The sequence below is a fragment of the Uloborus diversus genome, chromosome 3, assembly GCF_026930045.1.
Source record: "Uloborus diversus isolate 005 chromosome 3, Udiv.v.3.1, whole genome shotgun sequence".
Lineage (NCBI taxonomy): Eukaryota > Metazoa > Arthropoda > Arachnida > Araneae > Uloboridae > Uloborus > Uloborus diversus.
This window is the reverse complement of record NC_072733.1, coordinates 119,279,391-119,305,681: the sequence shown is the minus strand read 5'-3', so window position 1 is coordinate 119,305,681 and position 26,291 is coordinate 119,279,391. Positions and strand designations below refer to the sequence as shown.

At 34.3% G+C, this 26,291-nt stretch overlaps 1 protein-coding gene across 1 annotated transcript in view; it reads left to right on the top strand.

Moving 5' to 3' along the window:
- Positions 1–26,291, top strand: part of LOC129218917 (synaptojanin-1-like) — a 186,162-nt gene that overhangs the window by 66,383 nt on the left and 93,488 nt on the right. The window contains exons 7-8 of the mRNA XM_054853238.1: positions 5,189–5,285; positions 25,214–25,383. Of these exons, the coding sequence (XP_054709213.1) occupies positions 5,189–5,285; positions 25,214–25,383 (267 nt within the window). The remainder of the gene's footprint in view (positions 1–5,188; positions 5,286–25,213; positions 25,384–26,291) is intronic.

Below are 26,291 nucleotides of genomic sequence, written 5' to 3'. Positions count from 1 at the left end.
TGATGTTGTTTGCTCCGTTTTTGATTGCTTCTAAGGCCCCTTTTGAGTCAGAGAAGATTGCCAATCCATCAGTTGGGACCGAGATCTCTTGATTGGTCATGTAAAAAGTGAGTGCCTCCTTAATTGCAAGAAGTTCGCTGGTGAAGTTAGAAGCAATTATGCCTGTGTTGATTTTATGTGTACATTTATCTCCATTTGGAAGGAGGAAGATAATGCCAGCACCTCCTTTGTTAAGGGATATGTCAGATGAGCCGTCCGTATAGACAGTCACAAAGTTACCCTGGGAGAACTTTTCAATCGTCTCAAGGCCTTTTTGTCTGAGTGTTTGTGGATCTTCTTTTTTCGAGCATGGCTGTAGGAGGTTCAAATTAATCTTTGTTTCCTTTGGTGGCTTTCTGGGAAATAGAGGCTCTTGCAAAAAGTTCAAGGTGGAATGCTCTAACTTTATTTGGCTCCTGATGTCTCCATCAAGTTGGAGCGTTGATGATCTTTTAAGCCTTTTTCTATCTTTCCATTCGTTGAACACTCTGGTGGAGATATGGTCTTTATTGTAGCAATGTAGTTTGTTGGTGAACTTAATGGTGGTAAGATTGCGCCTACACTCCAGAGGAGGCAGACCACATTCCTGTTCAGCTTTTTCGTTATTAGTGGAAGAGACTGCGCCAATAATAATTTTTGATGCTCGGTGTTGTATTGAATCTAATTTAAGTTTGGAAGTGGCGGATGCCGGACACTAGATTGGGGCAGCATATTCAAGTTCTGGTCTAATGATAGAGCAATAAGCACTTTTTAGGGTTTTAGGTCTTGATCCCCATGTAGTTCCGCAGAGTTTTCTAAGTATGTTTAATTTTCCAAGCGCTTTGTTAGAAGTTTGTTCAATGTGCTTTGAAAAGCGAAGCTCAGGGTCTAAGGTGAGATAGGTAGGGAAGAAAACCCTTTCGATGTTGGAGTCTTCAATTTCAATATTTGCATTAAAAGGTACCTCTATGTCGTCTGTCAGTAGAGAAAATGCAAAAGTTTGTCTTATCAGCATTTATGGTCAACTTGAGCTCTTTTGCCCATGCGGCAATGCCCCTCAGAGATTTGTTCAGAGCTTCCTCTGATGCTGCAATGTCTGCGTGAGTATGCCATAGAGCGACATCGTCGGCGTAGCATGCGATTTTCGTGTCTGGATGAATGTGAGGGTGAATTGTGTTCATATATGTAAGAAAAAGAAGAGCTGTCGGGGGAGCCTGTAACCCCTAGAGAGCGCGTCCCCGGGTGGTGGATAGGGGAATGCCTTCAGTGGTCTCCACTGGTGGTAGAAGGGAAATAAAATACTTCCGCGGACCAACAGGTAGAAGTCCAACCTTTCGAGGCTCTGGCAACCCTCCTTTCCATGGATAGTGCAATTTTGATTTCTAGTCTCCAAGCTACCGCGTCCGGGGCAGCCGACGCGTCGCTACCTGCAGTCCGGGGTTGCGTCGAGAAATATGTTACGGGGACAGTGAACTTTCTACAACTAAATATCAATGGCACCCAGAGAAAAAAATCATTGTACTGAAAGAATTGGCTTGTTTAAGAGCTTTGAGAAAAGAATTTTTCCAATTAATATGTCATTTAGTAAAAGTTTATTTTTGGAAGCTTCATATTGCATGTTCAATGAAGCACGTGCTTTGCTGAAAATGGCAGCAGATTTCATTCCTTTTGCATCTTGAAAATATTTCAATTATTTTGAAAGTTTGAAGTTAATTTAACGTATGCCGCCTTATACCTACTTACTTTATATTTTATTTTCATTATATATTGATTTTTGTTTCTGATTTTAGTAATTAAACTTTTTTAGCTACAATCTTGGTAGATACTGGGGAATGTACAAAACATTAAGCAAATTCACTTTTTATTCTTTGTTGTTTCCTTTGTGGTATTTGTGATTTTTGTTGCTGCTACCAATTTGCTTACATCTGCAAAAAATCCCAATTTCACTTTAAAATTAGTATTCATGTTATTTGAAAGCATAATTTAATGATTTTGTTGTGAAATATGTCGCTTTTGAATCACCTATATACCTCTAGTGGAATCGCCTTTTTTTTTCTTCGAAGGTTGGCGAGTATGCAATATGGAAATGTAGGAAGTAGACTTTTTTTTCAGCTGAAACCAAATAAACAAGCTTGCACAATTAAGTTAACATGCAATAGATGAAAACAATGCAAAAAAGTGAAAAGTTTCCTGTTACTGCTCTTTAGTTGCTCAAGGCATATGGTATGGAAGACTTTTTAAAAATATCGAATTAGTAAAAAGGTTTAAAATGGCAGTAGATCTCAAGTCAAGAAACTTTCATCTGGAAAATATTCGGCACAAGTCTGGGCAATTTAAGTTATGCAAGTGTAGACTTTGTTTTTTGCTTTTCTTAAAGATTTCAAAATCATGTCAGTTTTTGTAAATACTGTAACTTTTATTAATTTTAGCTTATAATATAGCTGAAAAAATGTTTTGCTCGAAAAAGTTTTTTATTTCTTATTATCGATGACCGTGGACAATATTTTTCTGGTAATTGTAAAAAATTGTTATAAAAATAAGTAAACGAAATATGCAATAAAACTTACAAAAGAAGTTTTTTGGAAATTGAACATGCAAGTAAGCATGCAGTTAGAAGAATTTATGATACTGATTTACATGTAAATTATCAGCAATTTAGCAGAAGTTTTTCGCGCATTGAGATTGATGGCAGCCATGAGATTAAAAAATGCCCCATCCTAAATTTATGTAAAAAATGAAATTTTCAAATATTTAAAGAGTACACTCTTTATACAGGGGTTATTTGGGGGGGGGAGGGGGCAATTAGTTTTCTTTTCTGCAGATAGCAGAAAATTGTTTCAAATCTTCAAAATATTTGGAGTAATTGTCAAAAATGTTGTACTCTCATTTGATTCATTTTTTTCTTGCTCTACAGATAAAGAAATAAGTGACAGTATTATCAAAAGTGTCATTTATAGGGCAATAATAACTACAAATAAATACAAATTTCCAGTATTTAAGTTATGAATTTACATTGGTTTATTAATTACATTGGTTTTATTAATTTGCTTCGGTTTTGCCACTACCATTTGACAACATTTGGCTAATATACTGGAGCTTTTTTCTCTTTCTTAAAGGTTCATAAGGGTGATTGTTCAGTAAGTGTCTGCAATGTTGAACTTGATTGTGGTGATGCCGAATTTGACATATTCTTACATCTAAAATTGTGCTGGTCTTGTTGTTGCTTGACTTAGAGTCCTACATTGTACTCTTATGTACAATGGTGGACAATTGCTAAGGACAGATAGCAATAGCAGTGTTAGCAACCACAAAATGGAAGGCAAGAAGATATGGAAATAAGCATAAGTTCTGAACACAGTAAGACGTGTTGTGAGTATGCAAATTTTAGACTCACAACGTTGCTGGTCACGTGATAGCACTGCTAAGCGATATAAAGAATTGGGCGAGTGATGACCATTTATGTTCAAAAGCAGAGTTTAACGGGAAAGAATCCAATTCACGAACTTGCATTTTTTGGTATGTCTTCCCAACATCCTTTAGATGATTTTATGGGTGGCCGTGTGGTTGGCAACAACAAAGAATAGCAGAAAAAGTTAAATGTTGCCAGGGGGTTCGACGTCAGCCACAGGGTTGTTTCGTGAGTTTGGACATCATTTCAAACAAATGGAATGTGTAGCAAATGTCACGAGGGAGGTCGCGTATGCAATACGACGTCAGCAGAAGATTGGTACTTAGTGCTAGCAACAAAAAGGAACCAACACAACACAGCTACTGAGGTAGCAAAGCAGTTTCCTGCTGCTACTAGCAAGCAAATATCCTGAAAAGCTGTAGCCAGACGTTTGAATGCAGCAATACTATACGCCCGTCAGTTTTGTTTTGTACACCCCATTTTCTGCAAATCAGTGTTTTGCTCGTTTGTAATGATGTCTTGAGCATCGCAATTGGAAAGAAGTCAACTGGGCTTGTGTACTACTCTCAGATGAAAGCAGGTTTAGTCTGTCGTCTAATTGTGGACAACAACTAACCTCCCATGAGGGTGGAACAGCATACAAGCCGGCAAACATAAAAAAATGACTAGTACCCTATGAGTTGTGTCATGGCATGGGTAGGATTATGATCAATGGCCGTACGTCACTCGTGTGCTTTCAAACAAAACTATGATGGCTAGTGATACATTAATGTTGTTCTAATGCCTCATGTTCACTTGTTCTGTGGTACCGTGGGCGATAAATTCATTTTCATGGATGGTAACGTAACATGTCATTAACAATCGATGTCCAGGAGTGTCTAGATTACTTAAAATATTCAACCCATCAGATAGCCAGCACATTCATAGATCAGAATCATATTGAAAATTGTTGGGATGCTTTAGGGAGCAGTCTTGCTGGTCAACAATGCCCTTCCATAAGCAAGGACACCCTTATCGGTGACTGACTGATGAATGGGATAAATTACCCCAACAGCTGCTGGATGATGATGTGTAAAGCATCACATGATGCGTGGAAGCTTGCATCGCTCTCCATGGTAGACATATCCCATATTGACATCTTGCACGGGAACGGTTGGGGGTGGTAATTACATTTATTCACTTTTGCGTATTCAGCCTAAGATGACTGTTTCGTCCTTAGAACACTTTTCAACGCCTTCTGAATTTTCTCATAATTGCAATGTTCTAAAGTTCTGACAGTTTATTTCACTTAGCATTGAATTACACTTACTTTTTTACTCACTTCATAGCCCATTGGAATCCGTCCTTAGCAATCGTCCACTGGTGTATAAAGTAAAAAATAAAATAATTATTAAGTAATTGTTTTTTCATGAAAAAACAGTTGTATTTAGATGTTTTTCAAGGCGAAAGGGCCAATTTTTCCTCTTAAATTAACGCCAGCCGCCAATACTAGTATTGATAGCTAGGTTTTTGAACAATGCCGTCGATATCAAGCTCTACTGTTTTTTTTTTGCTCAACGCATTAACCAAAACAAGTTGTTATTCCGTGTGCATTATGCAATATTAAATACAGTTTAATTTTATGACATTGAAGTTCTTGATTTTCTCTGAGTAAACTCTACTACACCTTTATTTCTTGATTTTATTGCATTCAACTTTTTATTCTTTGATGTATGGTTTACTATTTGGAAAATTTAATGTAAAGAAAAAATTATTTTTTAGGCATTTAACCCAAATAGTTGACCGCTATGGTGATCAAGTTCTTGTCAACTTACTTGGATCTAAAGAAAGTGAAGCAATGGTTAGTCAGATGTTTCAAGTAAGTTTTTTGTGTTATTCCATTTTTTTTCCAGAAATCTAGACTAAAGAGCTTGTAGACTGATATTCCAAGTTTTAACAGGGTTCGTACGCCCTTGAAAAACTTTGAAAAGTGCTTGAAAAAAAAGTTCAGTTTCAAGCGCTTGAAAACCTTGAAAAAGTTTCTTAATTCTTAAATTCTTTCAAAAATCATAGGACTGTGTTTAAACTTTTACAAAAGTGTTTTACTAATGCAATTTTTCTGAACATGTGTTCGATTTGCAACATCGCAAAAAATTGCTTCCGTGTTTGGGATTTCAATCCTTTTGCATCTTGTAAATATTTTGAAGTTTTTTACAGTCTGAAGCTATTTTGACATATGGTACCTCAGATTAGTTTATTTTTTTGTTTAATTTCGATATTCAAAAAAGGAATTATTTTGGAAACCATGACAACATTGAACTTCCCGGATTTCACTGAAAATTGCTCTTATTTTTGAAATTTCAATCTTTTTGCATCCTATAAATATTTTGGCTAATCGAATGTTATTTTCGCATATGCTGACTCAGATTAGCATATTTTAGTAAAAAATAAAAATTCATTTTATGGAAAACATACCAACGTTGAACTTACTCAGACTTTGCGGAAAATTGCTTCTCGTGTTTGAAATTCCAATCATTTTGCATCTTGCAAATATTTAAATATTTTGGTGAATCAGATATTATTTTCATATATGCTGCCTTAGATTAGCATATTTTATGTTTAATTTTAGTAAAATATAAATAAATTTATTTTATGGGAAACGTGCCAACATTGAACTTAATTCGCGAAAATTTGCTTCCCATGGTTGAGATTTTTACCCTTTTGCATCTTGTAAATATTTTTGTATTTTGGCAATAAAGAATTATTTTGACACATGCAACATCAGGTTAGCTTGTTTTATATTATTCTTTTAATAACTAAAAAATTGATTACTTTTCTTTTCTTTAATTACATTTATGCTTATTTAATTTTACAATTTTGATTTTAATTATCGTTAGCTAGTTTTTGGTTATTGCATATTTTTTGAAAAAAAAATTAAGGTTAAGCAATTGAGCCTAACATTTTTACTTAATGTTTGTTTTTTTAAAGTTGAATTAAATAATTTTATAAAGTTAAATTTATAAGTGCATCACGCACACACACACACACACATTTTTTTTTTATGTCTGCGAAAATAATTAAGGTATGTTACAGAGGTGATTCTGTTTTGATTAATATTGGCAATCCAGTAGTGTTCGTTATGCTTTTGCCTCCCGCCTTCCAATTTTCTCCCTTTACCTCAAATGTTCAAAATTACTTGTATTGGGTTGTGGGCTCTTCTTGGAACAGCTTACCAGAAAAGGCTGTAATCTGCAAAGGGGTAGATAGCTTAAAGAGGGTCATTGATCTTCATTGGGGTCTAATAAATTGACTAGGACTAGCTTAGCTAGGCCCAATGCCTCTGGGTCTGGTATTTATATTCACAACATTTTTACTTAATAAATTATTTTAACATAGAAATGAATTATATGTATTTCAAAAGTAATTATTGTACATATGTGTATTTAAGTAGTAGAGGTCTTAGTTTTAAAAATTACTCCCCCCACTCTCCCCTCGATTAGCGCTTTGAAACTTACAGGTGATTTTTTATGAAATTGCAATCACACCTGAATATTATCACTCGCTAAATAAAATTCTAAAATGTATGTCAACTTCTTCTGAAGCTTTTCAATTTGGAAATATGGCTCTATGAATCTGAATTTGCATATTTATTGTCCATTACAAGTTATTCAGTAAAAGGAGGCTTGAATTTACATTGAGAATATTTATCGCTTATGCAGCTTTTGCGAATTTTGAGGTGTGGAGACTGGACTGGGGACTTTCATAAAATGTTTTCTTTCTTTAATAATTTCTAAATTTACTTTAGGACAGTTAAAATGCCTTATTGCATGAACAACTAATTCATACATATGAATAATTAATTTATACTGTGAATACGTATAAACAATTAGTGAACCTCTAATATTTTTGAATATAATCGTACAACTGGAAATTACTTTTTGGGTGGTGATTTTTATCCTAACTGCTCTTATATGAGCATAAACCACTATCACTATTAGAAATAAATGTTGAAACCAGAGGGGTGGGGGTTGACTTCAAAGCCTCCTCTCTAGCTATTCCATTGAACTTGGGTATTTTGGTTTCTTCCCATAAAAGTTTAAAGCATTCATAAAAGTTTTTTTAATTTTATTTCAATATTAGCTTGCAGATTCTATAAAATATACTTCTTTGAATGTGAAAATTGCAAAATTAAACCTCATGGGACCTGCTCTTCTTCATGACCGAGCTTTTCAGACATTTGCAAAAAAAAAACCTTCGCACAGTATATCTTTTATCAAAGAGTCTCTTGCAAAAAGGGCAATTTTGTTTTCCTTTACTTTTTTATACTATTGCCTATGATTTATATGTTTGAATTAAATGAACTCTGCATACAATATTTTTAGTACAAATGCACTAATGCACTAATATTTTTAGCAAAATTTTTTTAAATGTTATTTTTTTTATGCAAAATGCCCTAATATTTTTAGTACAAATGCACTAATGTTGCCTTGAGAATTTTTTTTTTTTTTTTTTGCCTTGAAAAGTGCTTGAATTTTTTTCTCCCTAAAGGGTAGAACACTGTTTAAGGTTCACGATATGTCATCAAAGATGATTTTCACAAAATGTGCATAGCGTCAAGTTTCGCCAAAGAGCACTTGATCTGTTTAACACTAAAGGGCATTTTCAGGTTTATTATGAATGTTATATTTATAAAAATTATTTTTAAGTAAAGAAAACCGCCACTGGAGCATGAAAACAACTGAGCACGATAGGGAAAGAAATAAAGCGCAGCCTCTTGGAGGCTTCCAATGACTGTGAAGAAACCCTTTTTCAAATGAGCAACTATGTACAAAGAAAATTGTCTTCATCATCAGTTCCACCTTTTTCAAAGTTTGCTTTTGTAAAGCAAATGCAAAAAACCAACAGAAATTGCTTTGAGTTGCCCATAAAATTTGAAGAGTTTCCTCAATTCCTCCAGGATCCCATCTTCAGATCCTGACCTGATGACCATCGGACCACCTGAGAAATTATACCCTTTCAAACAAAAAAAAAAAAATAATTCCAAACTGGTCCATGCATGTTCAAGTTATCCGGGAAATACATAAAAAGATTCCTACGAATTGCAACCCTCCTCTGTTTTTGAAGTTAAGAAAACTATTAATATGCATAAAATTTTATGCTGTTAGAACTAGAAACTAATCTTTGTTCCTGTCTAGGATTTGTTTTTGTGCTAATTTAATTATAATAATTTAAATGTGAATGATTTCTCACATTAATTTATATTTCACAATAATATGTGCCATGTAACTCATGATAAAAGTCACATTTCTCTTTACTTGGCCCTGTTATAGATCAACCCCACTCTAGAAATTGTATCTACTATGATGTTGTACATAAGATCAAAATACTACTAGAACATTGATAGTAAATGAATTTCATGTTTGCTTCAGATAAGCCTTTATTCAAAATTGACGATATTACTATCTCTATTAATGTTTCATTCTACTTTCTTTAACATTGAGCAACAAAAGCACCTTTGTTTTATGGAACTGTCTTTAACAATGGGTTTTATATATATATTCGTTTAATGGGGAAATACATAAAGTTTTTGTTATAACTTTTGCTAAAGAACAAATATGGTCAAGTGAAGGTTTGGAAGCTAAGTTAGACCACTCCTATTCATTAAACAAAAAAATCATAAAAATCTGTTGTCTAAGTGAGACGCTATGAGTTAACAAACAACAAAGCACTTTAAGTGTCAGTATGAAATTTGAAAAGTTCCCTCGATTTCTCCTGGATTGCAATAAAAACAGCTGTGCAGCAGGTGCTGCAGAAGAATAATAAAGGGAGGGAAATAGAATCTGATATTTTCCCCCCTTGAAAAGAAATAAAATACTATATGTAGTAAACCATTGGGGGGGGGGGGGAATATTCCCTCATTCTCTCAAATTGCAGTTCTGTGATAAAAGGAGGTGGGGGGGGGGGAGTAAAACGAATCATAATTTATCCAGATGAAATAAATGCAATAGGTTGAGTTAGAACCCAAAAATAAACACTAAGTTTGAAAAATATATTTAGAGCAAAATTTAAATGGACTATCGCCAGATGGGAAGTAATATTTATTTTATCATACTTATCTTGTGTTGTGGTCTGAGCATTAGCTTGTTCTTCCAGAATCTGAAGAGTCAATTTGCTTTGTGCTTTTGTTCAGTGAAATTGGATTCTTTCTTGCACATATAACTTTTAAATTTAGCCCCTAACTTTTTGCTTTAAAAATGTAAATAGTAATTTGTTGACTAAAATTGCCATGGAAAATGAAATTCTCTTCCTTGTGTTTGGAAAAATCCGACAGAAATGGATGTGAGATCAGCACATGTGCCGTGTAGAATAGGATGAATTTTCAGCATTTTGTTCCGTTTGTACGTTATCTTTCAATGAATAGTGTTCACTGTTCTAGTCCTGAATTTTTGCAAAGGATGACTGGACGATCTGAGGAAAGCCCTCTTACAGACATAGGACAATAAGACAGAACAAAAACATATTCAGGGCAGCGCCTAACAAATATAAAATGAATTTAACTTTGTCTGTAGATGAAAATTAATTTTGATTTGTTTGTTGAAAAATGTATTAAGCGGACATATTTTTAAAAAAAGTAACTTAAAATCTAGAATATTTTAACGTTATCAGTATAGCCTTTTTCATTGACCAGCAGAAAATGACATCGGAAGCAGGATAACATACAAAACAGACAGCTTGAATTTCAAGCGTTTGATCATCCACTGCAAAAATCAAGCTTATAAATTGCATTTAAGTTATTAAAACTTGATATTTATTGTCCTAAAATTTCGTCAAAATTGTGTCTTAAAATATGTGAATTCACCACTCCTACCCCTGTGTCAAAGTCACAGATGGAAAGGTTGAGATAGTACAATGAGTTCTCTAATTCTTCCCATCCCCAACGTTGGAGTAGTTTCCGTACACACTCTTTTTTATGTGATCTTGCACCCTTGTATATATATATACTAGCTGACTACCCGGCGTTGCCCGGGTGCTTCTCAATGCAACATATCTTTTAGATAATTGAATGGATGAATTCTATCTAAAAGACTAAAAAAACTACATTCACACCCCTCTAGGCTCAAATTTTCAAAAGACTGTAAATAGCACAGAAAGTTGAGCATTTGCAGAAAAAATAGCATCAAGTAAAAACGGAAAATCATGAGTGATGTTAACGGGGTTCTGTCAACGATATTCTTTGGTTCTGTCATGTTAACTGGCACGTTGTCTGCAGTTGATTCAGACGGGCGGTACATTTGTCTTGCATGTCTTGTGGGACAACCTTTTACGTGGTGCTTCGAACACGAAAACCGTTGTGCTGCCTTTGAACGTTTTGGATACCTCAAGACATTTAGAATGATGCTATAGTACACTTCACATACATTTTATTCTGAAAAAAAATCATTGTATGTCTCCCTAGGATGAGTTGTTAGTAAAATTCAGTGGCTTTTATCAGTTACAAATATATGCAAAATATGGCACCGTTACAATATTTTCAGATATGAAAATCATCCTCAATGGCCCAAAAGCTAAACAGATAATCCACTGTACAGAAAATAAGGAACTCGGTCATTGTTATTAATAGCCGTTAAAATTACGGATTTTCTGGCGGTGTTTTTACTTTCAAGGTTTCATGTGTAGGTAGACTCATTTTATAAGTTTTTGTAAGTATTCAGGTATGTAATCAAATTCCGTAGAAAACGTTCACTTAGTATAAATAACTTCACAAAATGTGTCTTGTTTGCCCTTTCCGTGGCGATTCAGTAGCATGCCATGGAGCAAAATTAGATAAGTGTAAGTTGCATAAAAAGACGTACGTCAACTACATTTTATTTTCTTATATTTATGTCAAATTTCTATTTTCGTAGGTAAAAATGACAGTTAGACATTAATATCGGTGTCTTGCAACGATTCAAAATTTGTCAGGATTAAAATTTTATTTCAAATTTTTAAAACCTCACGCTTGACGTGAATGTTGTACATGATAACTCAAACTGAATGCAGGTAGGAGCACTTATTTAAGTTTGCTGCTCTAAAGTATTCCTTTAAGAATATCGAAATTTTAATTTACAGAGGCACAATCGTCATGAAGGGTAGAAATGGTTCCACTGAATAATAGTTACCATATATATAGTTACAGATATTATTTTAAGTTACACATAAAGCATTAAAAATGGAGTAAGAGGACGCAAACTTATGGAACGAACTATATAAAACCCGTCAATTGAACTGCCTTATAGAGAAAGAAATTGGCGTGCACATTTTGGTGACTATCTGCGTCACTTTTTTTTATTATTTGCACGCCTTGAAATTAAAAGAAAGAAAAAACCGTCTTGTTTCTACTTACAACTGTATAATAGACAATTATTTTGTTTATGTTTTACAAAAGTTTGTTGCACATTCCGCTCTCCATATCCGCAGCTTCAAAATGAAGGAAATGTATTTCCACGTTTCGAAACGTAATCCAAATACTAAAAAGTTAAATTATTCAAAATTTTCTAACTCATAAATTTAACTCAAATCTTGTTCCTAAATACAATTCTTAGTCCCCCTTCCAGCAGCAAAATGAAATACATTTTTGAGTGAACCCAATCAAGCATGCAACATAAAGCTATCTATATGGGAAAAATAGGTAAAATTCACATGCATTTAAAGTACTTAATCGCCTGCCCTTCTGACTTATTGATCGTGACATAGAACTTAAGTCTCACTGGAGATTTTAATTTCTTGAAGTTTAGAGAATGATGGAGCGAGTAGTGGTTATACGTGAGATAAATTGTTTCACCTTATCCCTCCACTGTGCACAGAGTTGCTTCTATAACACTGATACGTATCCATTTTTATCTTACAGCATTTTTTCAATGACGGTTGAATTACTTAGTGGTAGTTACAAACACTAATATTTTTTGATTGTTTACAAAAAAAGTTATCGAACTGAGAGTCTTGTAATTGGAAATGGAGCTTTGCTCAACTAATTTCACGATGAAGACTAAAAAGAAAAGTTTTTTATAATGTGGCGTAATATTTTATCATGCCCATTTCAGTAGCAATCTCTTTCGTGTCAAAAGTTGCCTCGTACCCGCTAACTGGTTTAAAATTATTGCTAGTCAGTGAAGATGCTCCATCAGGTGTACTATTGCTTCGAGCGTTAAAGTAATGTAAAATTTTAAACGATTGAGAAATTTGTTTACATAAAAAATGGAGACATTTTATGCATTTTAAAAGTTTAAATGTAAATTAATATTTCTTTACATTTTTTCAAACTTGAAACTTTCACCCTCCCGAAACTATGAATTCCGCCGCATTAAATTTCCGTGTGGTTTTGGGTCTAAAGGTGCACAGCCTTTTATTTTACCACACATTAGCAATCCTAGTATGGTAGTTTATGTACATATAATGAGCCCCATGACTATCCCTCCCCCCCTTGAAAGATAAATTCAATGCACGCTACTATGCACAAAAATGATTATTTTGCAATTCAATAGTCATATTAGTATTTTTACCCCTGATCTTTGATAACCTGGAGCGATTTCTGTGAAACTTAGGTGAACCGAATTAGATAAACCATAGAATATTATAAATAAAATATACATATTGATTTGTTTGAGGATAATACAATATTAAATTAAATTTCCATTGCAATGATGTCGTTTTAATATAAGTTTAATATTGTAATGCTAAAATTGTTGAAGATTGTACTTCGATAATGAATGCATTTTTAATACCTATCTCATTTTGGTATTTTCTGTGCTGTTTATGTAGACAATACAGATCAAAATTTGTGTTAAATATTGTTACGGTATTATTACTTGTAAACTTATTAGCGAAAAGAGTAAGCAAATTGAAGACAGACTGACTGTGAAATGCATCCCTGTGTCTTTGCAGGGAGCAATTTAAGAATTACTGAAAGACAGCATTTCTTTTTCGCTCGGCTTTTTGCCAAACATGCTCTACGCTTGTTTCTAATCGACATGAACGGCCAGTGTTGAGGATACTTTTTGTGTTGATTGCATTGCAAATATCTCCTGGTGATTATATGTTGCTAACCATTTTTATTTGCATTGAACCAAGGTTCACAAAATTAACGATTACAGTTAAACATTGAAGAAACTTCATTTCGTTCATTTTTTACAGGCTTTTCATCCAGACCAAATTCATAACTATACAAAAATTCGTTCCTGCAGAAAAGAGCAATTTTATGACTCAAAATATGAAATTGAACCTCTTTGGGTCTTTTTAAAATTCCAAAAACCCGCCTATATGAATTCCTAAGCAACAATTTACCTTTGTGCCAAATTTGGAAGAAATCCAACGAAAACTGTGGATTTGTATAAGGAACATACACACATACCCACAAACATCCATCCATTTTTATATATATATATAGATATATATATATATATGTGTGTGTGTGTGTGTATATATTTAATAGCAATATAATATTGAACAAGAAAAGACGAAAATTTGAAAACTTGAAAAAATTCCAAAATACCCTATGGCCTCATCAGGGGGTATTCCCCAAGGGAAGGGAAAAAACCATGAGATGTTTCTTGAGTGCTGCAGGCGAAATTACGCGAGGGATGCGTTCCAAAACCCCTCGCGTAAGTCGAAATTTCGCGTTGTGGAAAAGGGTATGTGTAAAAACTTTTTTAAACATACCCAATTATTTCAGGCACTTGTAAACACCACCTCAAACTGTTAAAAACCAATTCTTAACTATGCAGTACTGTTTCTTACATACAAAACTGAATTTTTATTTGTATTTTAAATTTAAAAAAAAAAACGTTTTATTCTACATAAAATACTGTTACGATGCACGAAATCAATGATAAATGGGAAAGAAAGACATAAAATAAATCAGTACGGTAGTATAATATGTAGTACGGAAAACAAATGCACTATAATTTTACTGTACAATCGACCCAGTAATGATATTTGTAACTTAAAAAATTGTATAATGATGAGTCATGCTGCGTAATCAAACCGTTATTCTTATATATTTTTAAGTACACAATACCGTTGCTTCACTTATTCTTTTGTAACGTTTCCATCTATGGCAACGCAACACCCCTCTTCATGGTTTCTTAAATTCACAATGAAAGAGCAGTTTCCATTTTCATCATTTTTGCATTTTGCTTAGAGACTACTCAGTGAACTTTTATGGACATCCTTTTTCTTGACTTTTATTGCACATATGGAAAATTCACTCATACCTAATTGTCGTGCTACCTTCGATGCATTTGTTCTAGCACATAATCTTTAAATTTTCTTTAATTGTCAGAAACTTTCTCTTTTTCTTTCTATCTTCACAAGATGAAACAGTGCTCTTAATTGTCATTATGTTTGTCAATTTATTTCAACAACTTTCACATTCAGAATGAAAAGAAAAAAGAAAATGAGGAGTATTTATTTGTATAAGCAATGCATCAGACTAGTACGGTGTGGGAACTTTTGTTCTCAGTGATGCTAAAGGGATGAAAGTTCATTCACGAAATTTTTTTTAGTATCCAATAATAAAGCGGATACTTACACACCCGCGATTCCCTTCCGAAAATTTTCGTGTTGTGGGCAAAGAATTCAATGGAAATTCTTTGCCATTGGAAAAAAATCCCGTTATAGCCATTTCGCATAAGTCGGATCGCGTTGTAGCGGGAGTCGACTGTATATATATATATATATATAGTGCTGGCAAAAAAAAATCTTTTCATTTGGTTGGCAATTAAAAACTTGACATGACAACTTCTTTTTATGATTTTGCTTGGCATGCTCCCTAGTGATTTGGCCGAATACCAAATAATCGGTCAGATTGTGGCCGAATATTCAGTATTCAGCCAATTTACAAGGGATGTTAATTAAAATCCTGACAGGAAAAGTTATGTAAAGTTATTAATTGCCAACCAAATGTAAAAAAAAAAATTACCGGTACTGGACAAACTATGAAGAATTTATTTTTATATTTTCGTAAAAGTACCTCTTATACCCACTGGAAATATAAGCATTTCTTTCAAAAATACAATTTTTCAAAAAGGTTTTTGGTCATAACACGCGAATTTTTCCGTCAAACGTTACTAAATTTTCAGCATATTTGACAGCGTACATGAGAAACATAATGATAGAATTTGAGTTAAAATATGGAAAAATCAATGAAATATGAACGTTTAAAGCAACTGAATTTTCACTGTGCATGGGCGAAAGATGCAATTTATAACCTTCATGATCCAATACCCAGGTAGTTCCTGCAACTTGTGATAAAATTCCACAATGATATCTTTAAAATTTATAAAGTTATCAGCAATTTAATGTGCCCAAATTTCAATAATTCTTTAATAGGCAACAACTCGCGGGGGGGGGGGGGGTCGTTCGCAAAGTTTTTATCATAAATCACACTGAATGACGACAGGCAAGAGTTCCCAGTTTGTGAAGGACTCCTTACGCTTTGACGCCTAACCAAGAATTATTGAAAATTCGACTCATTAGATCGCTGATAACTTTTTGCATTTTTTAGATATCGAGCTGGAATTTTATCCCAAGATGCAGGACCTATCTGGGCTTTGGATTATGAAGGTTATAAATTCATATTGTTACAAATTCTGTAAATAGTAATTATTGTAGTAACGTAACCTGTAAATAGTTTCTTGTAATGAATATACAGCCCCTGTACATTTGGCTGAAGTCATGGGTGCAAGACCTTCCGTCTCAGGACGGATTTCCGTCTTGACAAAATTTCTGAGACGGAAGTCGGGACGGAAAGAAATTCAATGACTTTCTTTTAATTTTCAATGAAAAAAAAAAAAATTGAGTGTTTGAAAAATATGCTTTAATATTACTGGACCGTTCCATAACCACGAATTTACATCGACATTCTCTCTTGTTTTCCGCCATGTGCTTGTTTTGTTTGCAACGTGCTTTTGGAGGAGTTGCTTTTCGGCTCGCGTCGTTTGACTTTTTTTAGGTATAGCTTTGTTATTTCCAACTCACTGCAATGCAGGCCGAGGAGTTGCTCGCTATTCTCCCTGATTTTTCGAAGCAATCGGCTCTTATTGAAAATTTAGCCTTTTCTCATGCTATTTTCGATCATCCTTTCGTTTTTTTCATTTGTGTTTTTTTTTTTTTTTGCAAACTTTACACGCATAAATGAAAATTATGTACGCTCTTAAAATGCCTTAAGAGTTGAATCTGCATCACCGTTTGAGAGTGATTGCTGACAAGATGAAATATTTTTTGCCTCAGCAAAGGGAGTCCACATTACCAGGTAAAACAAAAACTATCAAGGATTTTGAAGATTTTAATGAAAATGGGAATTTTGGAAATAATCGGGGGGGGGGGGGGGGGGGGGGGGGGGGGGGATTTCAAGCTGGTTGGAAACACTGATGGGCAAACCGTTCCTGCATTTTTGACAAGGACTTGAGGTATCACTAAATTCTAATGTCATTGAATCGAACACTCGCTAGAATGGAAATATGGGTGTGAGGGGGGGGGGGGAAGAGAAAAGGAAAGGAGAAAAAATAACGGCAGCGCACGAGTTTGAGAAAAAACGCTGCTCTTGCGAAGAGGGTAATCTGTGCACAAATTAACCCACGATACTGAGGTCTCGAAACGTTGATATCTTGGACAATCTAAGGAGGGGGGGGGGGGGGGGGTTGTTACTCACGGGTTTACAGTATAAAATATCGAAAAACTGAATTGAAAATATTTTTGAAGCTAGGAGTGGTTTGATATTTCTCCACTGCAAACTCTTGAAAATTTAAAAGTCAAAAAGTTTTAGGCTGTCTCTAATGATGTAAAAGTGGTTTTAAAAAAGAATCGAAGACTGGAGTCTTAAAAACACTAATTTAGGCAATCTTTGGTGAATTTATGAGAGATGGTTTTGGTGTTCTAACATGAAAATGTTTTGTAGCTGATGTATTAAAAACTATTTGAGGCTATACTTAAATGACTTAAGTTAAAGGGCATTTGCGACCCTCTTCCAAAAAGTGTTTGTAATTGAAGTCTTAAATCTTTTAGGCTGTCTTTGGCAATGTCAAGAGGGAGGGAGGGGGCTCTCTTTAGGGCGAAATTCCGAAACTGGAGTCTTAAAAGCGCAACTTTGGACCGTTTTGGGGTTCGGCGGGTTCTCCTTTCCCAAAAAATATTCAAAGCTGAAGCATTCAGAACTCAGCTTTAGGTAATCTTTGGAAGACTTAAGAAGAGGGAATTCGAAGGTTTTCTCTCAATACGTTTTAGAATTTAAATTCTTAAATATTCGGTGATGAAAAGGGGAAACCGCAAATTTAAGTAAAATTTAGTGAACTTAGAGGAGAGAGTTCGGGGGGGGGGGGGGTCTCTCTCCCTGGGGGGAAGTATTGAAATGCTATTTTGGCTATTTTTGAGTGAGTTAAGAGTTAGGGAATTCAGGGGTCTTTCTCGAAACATTTTCGAAATTGAAGTCTTAAAACTTTGGGTTGTCTTTGGCGATGTGTGGAAGGGAGGTGCTCTCTCAATAGAAAAATAAATCTTAAACAAAAACTTACACTGCGTTTAGTAAACACAATGAAAGGGAGGCGGGGTATTCCGCACCCCCAGCCCGAAATATTTTAGTTTCTGAAATTTTAAGAGCTTTGTTTTGGGCTATCTTTGGATAACTTAAGGGGGAAGAGTGTAGGAAGATTTTTTCAAAAAGTTTCCAAAATTAAAGTATTAAAATTTTTAGGCTATCATAAGTCATGTTTATAGGTAAGAGGGGTACCATTCCTACAAAACAATTTAGAAACTGAAGCCTTAAAAATTGAAATTTTGGACATTTGTGGTGAACTCAGAGGGAAGGGGTTCGGGAGTTCTCCGAAAATTCTTTGATGCTGAAATATTTAAAGCGCCACTTTTGGCTATATTTGAGTGCCTTAAGAGGGATGTGATTCGGGAACCCTGCCTGGAGTTAGGATTCAGTTCCCCTATTTCTTTTTTTAATTAATGAATGTTGGAAAGGTACCCTGTTTAAAAAATATATTTACTTCACTGAAGCGATTTTTTATTGCTAATTTCACCACCTGCTATCTTATAAAAGAATTCTTTTTCAAATGAAGACTGGGGGGGGAATGGTGACAGTTCATTATCATTAGTCGGCCTTACCCTTCCCCCACCTTTCCTTCTTTTCTAGTTTGTTGGCGCTACCTTGGGTAGACTTTTGAATCAGAACTGATTTATGTTGCAAAAGTGAAAATCTTATGTCCTAAGCAATTTTATTGCTACAACAAAAATGTTTTGGATCGGCAAAAACTAATGGTGGTGTGCTGCAAACGCTTTTACCCCTTACATTATCCAACATCGTCTAAAATTGCGTTTTTGAAACTTCAATTTCGAAATATTACCGAAGGAGGGTTCCTGAACTCCATCCCTTCAATAGTGCATTCAAAAAGCGTATAAACGTTATGAAATTTAAATTACAATTTCGTTTTTAAATCTTCGATTTTGGGAAAGCCCCCATAGCGTCCCCTTCCCCCCCTCTTTCTTTAATATTTTTTGAAGGTTGCCCAATATTGTGATTTTGGGACTATCAGTTTGAAATAATTGATGTAAGAGTCCCTGAACTCCTCCTTTCCCTGAACTTTACCAAAATGGCCTACCACAGCGCTTTTTGGACTTCAATTTGAAAAAATTTCTGGGAGAGAGCTCCCAGACCCTCCCCCCCCCCTTATTGCCGGATTTTAGATTTTTTGGACTTATGATGTCAAAACACTTAAATATTACAATTTTAAGGCTTAAAATTTAAATCAAACAGATTGCAAAACTGACATTGTTAAAACCTGCAACATTTATACATACAAATTTTTCCTTAAGCCCGCATGCGGGTGGTGGGGTGGGGTGCGGGGCTGAAAATATTTTCCGTCTTGAACACATCACCAAACTTGCACCCATGGCTGAAGTATACGATCCCCTCTTTTCTGAATGATAAAATTTGTGAATGGGAAAAGAAATAAAATAACGGTCTATGATTTCGAGAAACATTTGGAATCTTGTGGAATATTTGATAGTTCTCTTTCGGTGTGTATAACAAGCCGTTACGCATGATAAAGAGTTAGTTTCGATTGAGAATTTGTACTGAGTGTATTAGCTCTGTTTATTGCGAGGCATTTCGCTGTGTTGTTTTCGTATTTGGAAGTAAATACGTGTGTAACCGTTGAGTTTTCGATGTTGAGTGATATTTGCTTAATTGCTGATGGTTAATTTAGCAGTTGTTAACGATCTCTCCTGTACATAGTGTAAATAAAGCTCCTGTGTTTTTATCAAGAACTGTGTCGTCCTTTCAAGAAAGTTGGAAGTCGCACCGGATCCATTACAATATCTTTCGTGCACGTACAGTGAAAACTCAACTGCTTTGAACACTCATATTTCAACAAATGTTCAATATTTTAATTTCAAATTTTATTATTATGTTTCTCTTGTATGCTGACAAATATTCTGAAAGTTTAGTAACAGTTGACGGAAAACTCTGCATTCTATGAGCCAAAAACCTTAGACTAAAATTTGCATTTTTGAAAGAAATGCTTATATCTTCGTAGGTATAAGAGATACTTTCACAAGAATTTAAATTAAATTCTACACAGTTTGTACAGTGCTGGCAAAAAAAAATATTTATATTTGGTTGGCAACTAAAAACTTTACATGCCATTTTTTGGCACGATCCCTTGTGAATAGGCCGGATACCAAACATTCGGCCACAACCTAGCCGAATATTCAGTATTTGGCCAAATAACTAAGGAGCATGCCAAATAAAATCATGACAAGACGTTTGCATATAAGGTTTTTATAAGCCAACTAAATGTAAAGATTTTTTTACCTGCACTGTATGTATATATATATATATATATATATATATATATATCAGTATATATATATATATATATATATACTGAAACAAAATAAAAGAAAATTAGAAAAGAATAAAATAAAATGAAGTAAACCACAAGCCCAATGTTGCGCAAAGCAGCCAAACAAACAGCCAGGTAAGTATTAAAAATGCAAACAATATGCACATAAGGGATTTACAAAATTAAACAAATAAGAAACATATGAACATATGAAGCCAGAATTCCTCAGCAGTGGAACCTTCATCCTAAGGTCAACTGTTCTGGCTTCATCAACTTAGTCTTATTATTAGTTTTTGTATTCTTATTTGTTTAATCCCTTAACCCCTTTATAAATCCCTTATGTGTTTATTGTTTGCATTTTGTAATGTATGTATATGTGTGTGTATATATATATATATATATACCGTATTTTATGGAAGAAACGCCGCACTCGCAATAATGAGCGCAATTTACGAAAAACGTATCGTAAACGCCGCACTCGCAATAATGAGTGCAATGTACGAAAAACGTATCGTAAACGCCGAACCCGTCGCAATCGCTGCGCTAACAATGATGAGTACACAGTATGTCACTGATACTTTAGACTGCTTAAAAGGTAGCAAAAATTGAAAAAACAATTAAAAATTCATTTATAATCAATAAAAACATTTACAGCGCTTATGGAAAAGGTAAAATTAATGTATGACAATGGAAAAAACAACAATAGAAAAACATAAAAAGTAAACAAATCGACGAGACAAGTCAGTTGCCAGATACAAAAAAAAATTAAGTTTGTGCATTGTAGTTTTTTTAAGTGTTAGCTCCACTACAGCAGGCTTTTTAAAGCGGGTCGCATCCTCTTAATTAGAAACTACTTTCGTTAAATCCCTCGAAATCGCTTGATTCAACATCAGAATGGAAGAGTGAGAGAAGTTCATCTTCCAATTCTGCATCATTTTCACGCGATTCTTCGTCGTCCAAGATAGTTTCGACAATCTCTGGCACATTTTCACAAAAGATTTCTGCTTGTGCGAAAGCTCCTTTTATAGTGTTAGGCGACACTTCTTTCCAAGCAAGCGATACCCATTTCGCCACTTCTTCATACGACGCTCGCTTAATGTTGCCTGCTTTTGTGTATGAAGCATTTGCGGCCATCTGAGTTTCCCACTGCTTCCGTACGTGGCATTTAAAGCTGCGATTGAAGGTTAAATCCAGGGGCTGTAGCAGCTTCGTTAATCCACCTGGAATAATAGCAAGAGAAGCAGATGCCTGTTTTGCGTGCTCTCTAACTGAATCCAACAAATGAGAGGGCATCGAATCAAAAATAAGGAGGCCCCTGGGTTCGAAAAAACATTCCTTTCGTTTCCGCCACACTTCCGTTATCCAGTGCAACATTACGCTTTCACACATTCAGCCTTTTTCGTTGCACTGGATAACCACATCCTTCGGGAAATTTTCCTTCGGAATCGGTCAGGGGAACCTCGTCCATGTTAATCACTTGTGAAGCTGTCAGCTTTTTATCAGCAATCGTACGATGTATGAAATCCAGAAATGACTTTTTTTTTGCCTCCCAGTCATCAGGCAAACTCTGTCCAGCAGTCATTTTTTGCCGCACTGATAACTTTTTTCGGTGCATAAACCGATAGCACCAGTTTGAGCTGTGGTTGAAATTATGTATCTCCATAGCAGCGGCCATCCTTCTCGCTTGAATGAGAATATGCACTGTGGAGAGAGGGGATCCCTTTTCCCTTTGCTCCAAAATCCACTTTTCGAGCCGATCTTCCAAAACAGGCCACCGGGCGATTCCGCCTCTTCTAGCCCGTTTAGTTTTCGGCATCTCTTTGAGCTCCGCCTTTTCTGATCGCCAACGACGGATGCATCGCTCATCAACTGCAAATTCGCGTCCTGCAGCACGATTTCCAACACTCTCCGCCTTTTCAATGACCTGAAGCTTAAAGGCTGCAGTATAGCTCATGTGACGCTTAGGAGCCATGAGAGAAATTCAAAAATATCGAACGAACAAAAGATGGAGAAGCGCTGTTAGAAAATAGGCTCACAGCTTTCCAATACTGAATCAATGAGAAAGGAATGCCGTTTCCACCTTTCCCCCACTGGTTTGACCAGGGAGCAGAGGTGGAAGAGTTTATTTTTGACACCCCCGGAAAAAAAGGGGTTGGGTAGCCATGCAAGGCAACATAGTTTTCAGATCGGAGCTGGCGCCATCTTTTGGCAACAATGTGAAATATACTGAAATTCGAATATCCGATTTTTTTTTTTTTTTTGAAAGCAAATAAAAATTTTTAAAACATCATAAACGCCGCATTCCACTTTTTTTTGGTTTCAAACACGTAAACGCCGCGGCGTTTCTTCCATAAAATACGGTATATATACACACTATACGACCAAAAGTATTGGGAAACTTTCAAAAATTCACATTTTTACGGATTTCTCAAAAATAAAAAAAGACCAGTTGCTCTGTAATTTTTTTCACATATAAAGTTGTCTCTAGTTGTCATTTCCCATTATCCATTGTTCCCACATCTAGTTGTTAACTCTAGTTGTCATTTTCCATTAATGATTAATTCTGCAATTCATTTAGGGGACCAGCAACAAATTGAGGAAACAAAAAAAGGTTTTTCATCATTTTGCATTGTAAATAGCTGGGAATAAGCTATAAATTTCAGAAATAAGTTAAAAATTTATTTTCATATTTTCGTGGAAAATATCTCTTATACCCACGAAAATGTAAGCATTCCATTTAAAAATACAAAATTTTTTTGAAGGTTTTTGGCTCTTATCACGCATTGTTTTTCGTCAAATGTTACGAAACTTTTTAGAATACTTGACAACATATTAGAGAAACATAATAACAAAATTTGAAGTTAAAATATTGAAAATTTAATGAAATATGAACGTTTAAAGCATATAATTTTTCACTGCTCATGCACGAAAGATAGCAATTTATAACGTTTATAATTCAAAGCTCAGACATATCCTACAACTCAAAAAAATTGCACCTCCATATCTTTAAAATTAAAAAAAATATCAGATCTAATGAGCCAAATTTCTATAATTCTTGGATAGGCGACGAATGGTAAGGGGTCGTTCGCAAACTGGCAAAACTTTTCTGCTATCGTTGCAGAGTGATTCATGATAAGAACAGATTATTTGCGAACGATCCCTCACGATTCGTCGTCTAGACAAGAATTATTAAAATTCGGCTCATTAGATCGCTGATAACTTTTTAGATTTTGAAGATATCAAGGTGGAATTTTTTTATAAGATGTAGGATATATCTGGGCTTCTGATTATGAAGATTATAAATTGCTATCTTTCATGCATGTGCAGTGAAAAATTAATTACTTTAAACGTTCATATTTCATTAAATTTTCAATATTTTTACTTCATATTTTTCATTATTGTGTTTCTCTAATATGCTGTCAAATATTCTGAAAGTTTAGTAACGTTTGATGGAAAACTCTGCGTGATATGACCCGAAAACCTTTAAAAAAATTTGCATTTTTTAAAGAAATGCTTGTATCTCCGTTTTTTATAAGCAATACTTTCACAATAATATAAAAATAAATTCTAGGTAAGTTTTTAACTTATTTCTGAAATGTATAGCTTATTCCCAGCTATTCACAATGAAAAAATGATCAAAAACCTTTTTTTGTTTCCTCAATTTTCTGTTTGTCCCCTAAATGAATGGCAGACTTAATTTTTGGTGGAAAATGGTGGCTGGAATATACCTTTTATGTGAAAAAATTACAGAGCAATTAGTCTTTTATTTCTCGAAGTCCGTAAAAATGTGAATTTTTGAAAGTGTCCCGATACTTTTGGTCACATAGTGTATATATATATATATATATACGAGACGTGTTTTTAAAGTAAGTTCCGTTTTGAAATAAAAAAAGAACGAGCACAGGTATAGCAAAGAAATTTATTGCACAAAAATCTACCACTCTTACGCTATTTTTCGACATTCCTCCCGTGATTTTCCGAGCATTTGTCATAGCGTGGTACAGGTTTTTGTATACATATTCCTACAAAGTTGCCGCCTGTGTAGTCATCCTTGGAATAACATGTTCTCTGAGCTCATTATTGCTGTTGTGCCACAGACCAACTAGGAAAGACTTCAGATGCCGAAACAAATGAAAGATGCTGCGAGCAAGGTGGGGGTAGACCAGAGGATGTTCAAAAACGTCCCACTCAAAGCCCTGTAAGAGTCTCATGGTTGACTACACGGGCGGCAACTTTGTAGGAATAGGTATACAAAAACCTGTACCACGCTATGACAAATGCTCGGAAAATCACGGGAGTAATGTCGAAAAATAGCGTAAGGGTGGTAGATTTTTGTGCAATAAATTTCTTTGCTCTATTTGTACTCGTTCTTTTTTTATTTCAAAACGGAACTTACTTTTAAAACACGCTTCGTATATATATATATATATATATATATATATATATATTGTAGTTCTTTTAATAATATTGATTTAATCTTTGAATAAATTTATTGTAATGGTTATTGTTGGTAAATGCTGAGCATTGTGTTAACTATGACATTAGGAGCATATAGTTTATTAAACTTTTTATTTTTCATGTGCAGGACTGTCAGTATGTTTGATAGGGCCTTGTTCACAGGTTTAATTGTAATTTATGCTTATAATTATGACTAATGGTGCCAATTGTATTTAGATTGTTTACTTAAATAAAGGCTAATCCCCATTTTGTTCTGCTATCAAAAAAATTAAAATGGTTGCATAATTTGTTTTCAGCATTGATCATCATAATTTACATGTCACTATTTGTTTCATTTCAAATGAGATGCATGATGTCCTTTAAATTTGGTTTTGTTTCACTTAATAAATATAGTCTATCATTTATGTTTTCAGCGAGAATTTGTGTTCTTTGTATTAAACTAAATTTAGATTATTTTTTATTTTCCCAGAACCATCATAGAGCTTCAAGATACAGTAAAAGAATTCCATACATAGCATTTGATTATCACGCTCAGTGTCGAGGTGGGCATCAAGAAAATTTAAGTAATCTCAAAAGAAAGATATCAAATCAATTGGACAGTTTTGGATATTTTTTCAAAGATGTGGATGAAATCCAAAAGCAAGTACCTTAGTTTTTTCTGATGCTGTATTTACTACTTACTTAATGTGACTTCTTCGTTTGAAATCTTCAATTCTATTTTAAAGTTTGTGTAAATGCATGAGTAAAATTTAAAAATTTCAAAATCAGCAAGAATAGTAAATGTTTTGAAATTAAAATTTTCTTACCAGGATTTGTGTTTGCTAAAACAGGTGCACACTAAATAATGTAGACTTCTTCTGCAGCGTCTACTAAAAGAGTTTGTTTTTAAAGATTATAATTAACATTCAGAGTTTCATTTCATATATTGAAATTTTAAAAAGAAAAATAAAATAAATTGAAGATGAAATGATGAAGTAGACATCATTGGAAAACTTTTTATTAGATAATGAAAGCTATGGCTCAAAACACAATTTTCATTTATAGTGACACAATTGAGTTTGTTGTTAAAATGCATAATCTCAAATATTCCTCAATTTGCTGTAAAAGAAATTAAACAAATCTTTTAGACATAAGGAAGCAAAATTGATTCAACAACTAATCATATGATAATGTTTCAATGCAATTTATTAGTTATAACTTGTGTTAGAAATAAAGAAAATAGATTTGAAGTTATTATCACAATAAGATTATGCAACTAGTAAGACTCCCAAATTCCCAAAGCATTCAAGTAAGCAGAGGTTATTTTGAGTCTCTTTCTTGAAAGAACGTTTTCTGGCCTATCAGGCAATGACATGTGCAATGAATTTGCTTTAACCTAGATTTATCATGTAATTTTTATCTGAGTGACTTGAGAAAGGTACATCATTTTTTCTGAAGTTGGAATTTTCATACATTTTTGCTTACCCCTAGCTTCTCAGTGATGTAAAAGATATAGGGAAAAGGGGGGCACATGTGAACATTTTTTTTTCTTTTTCTTTTTTTTTTTT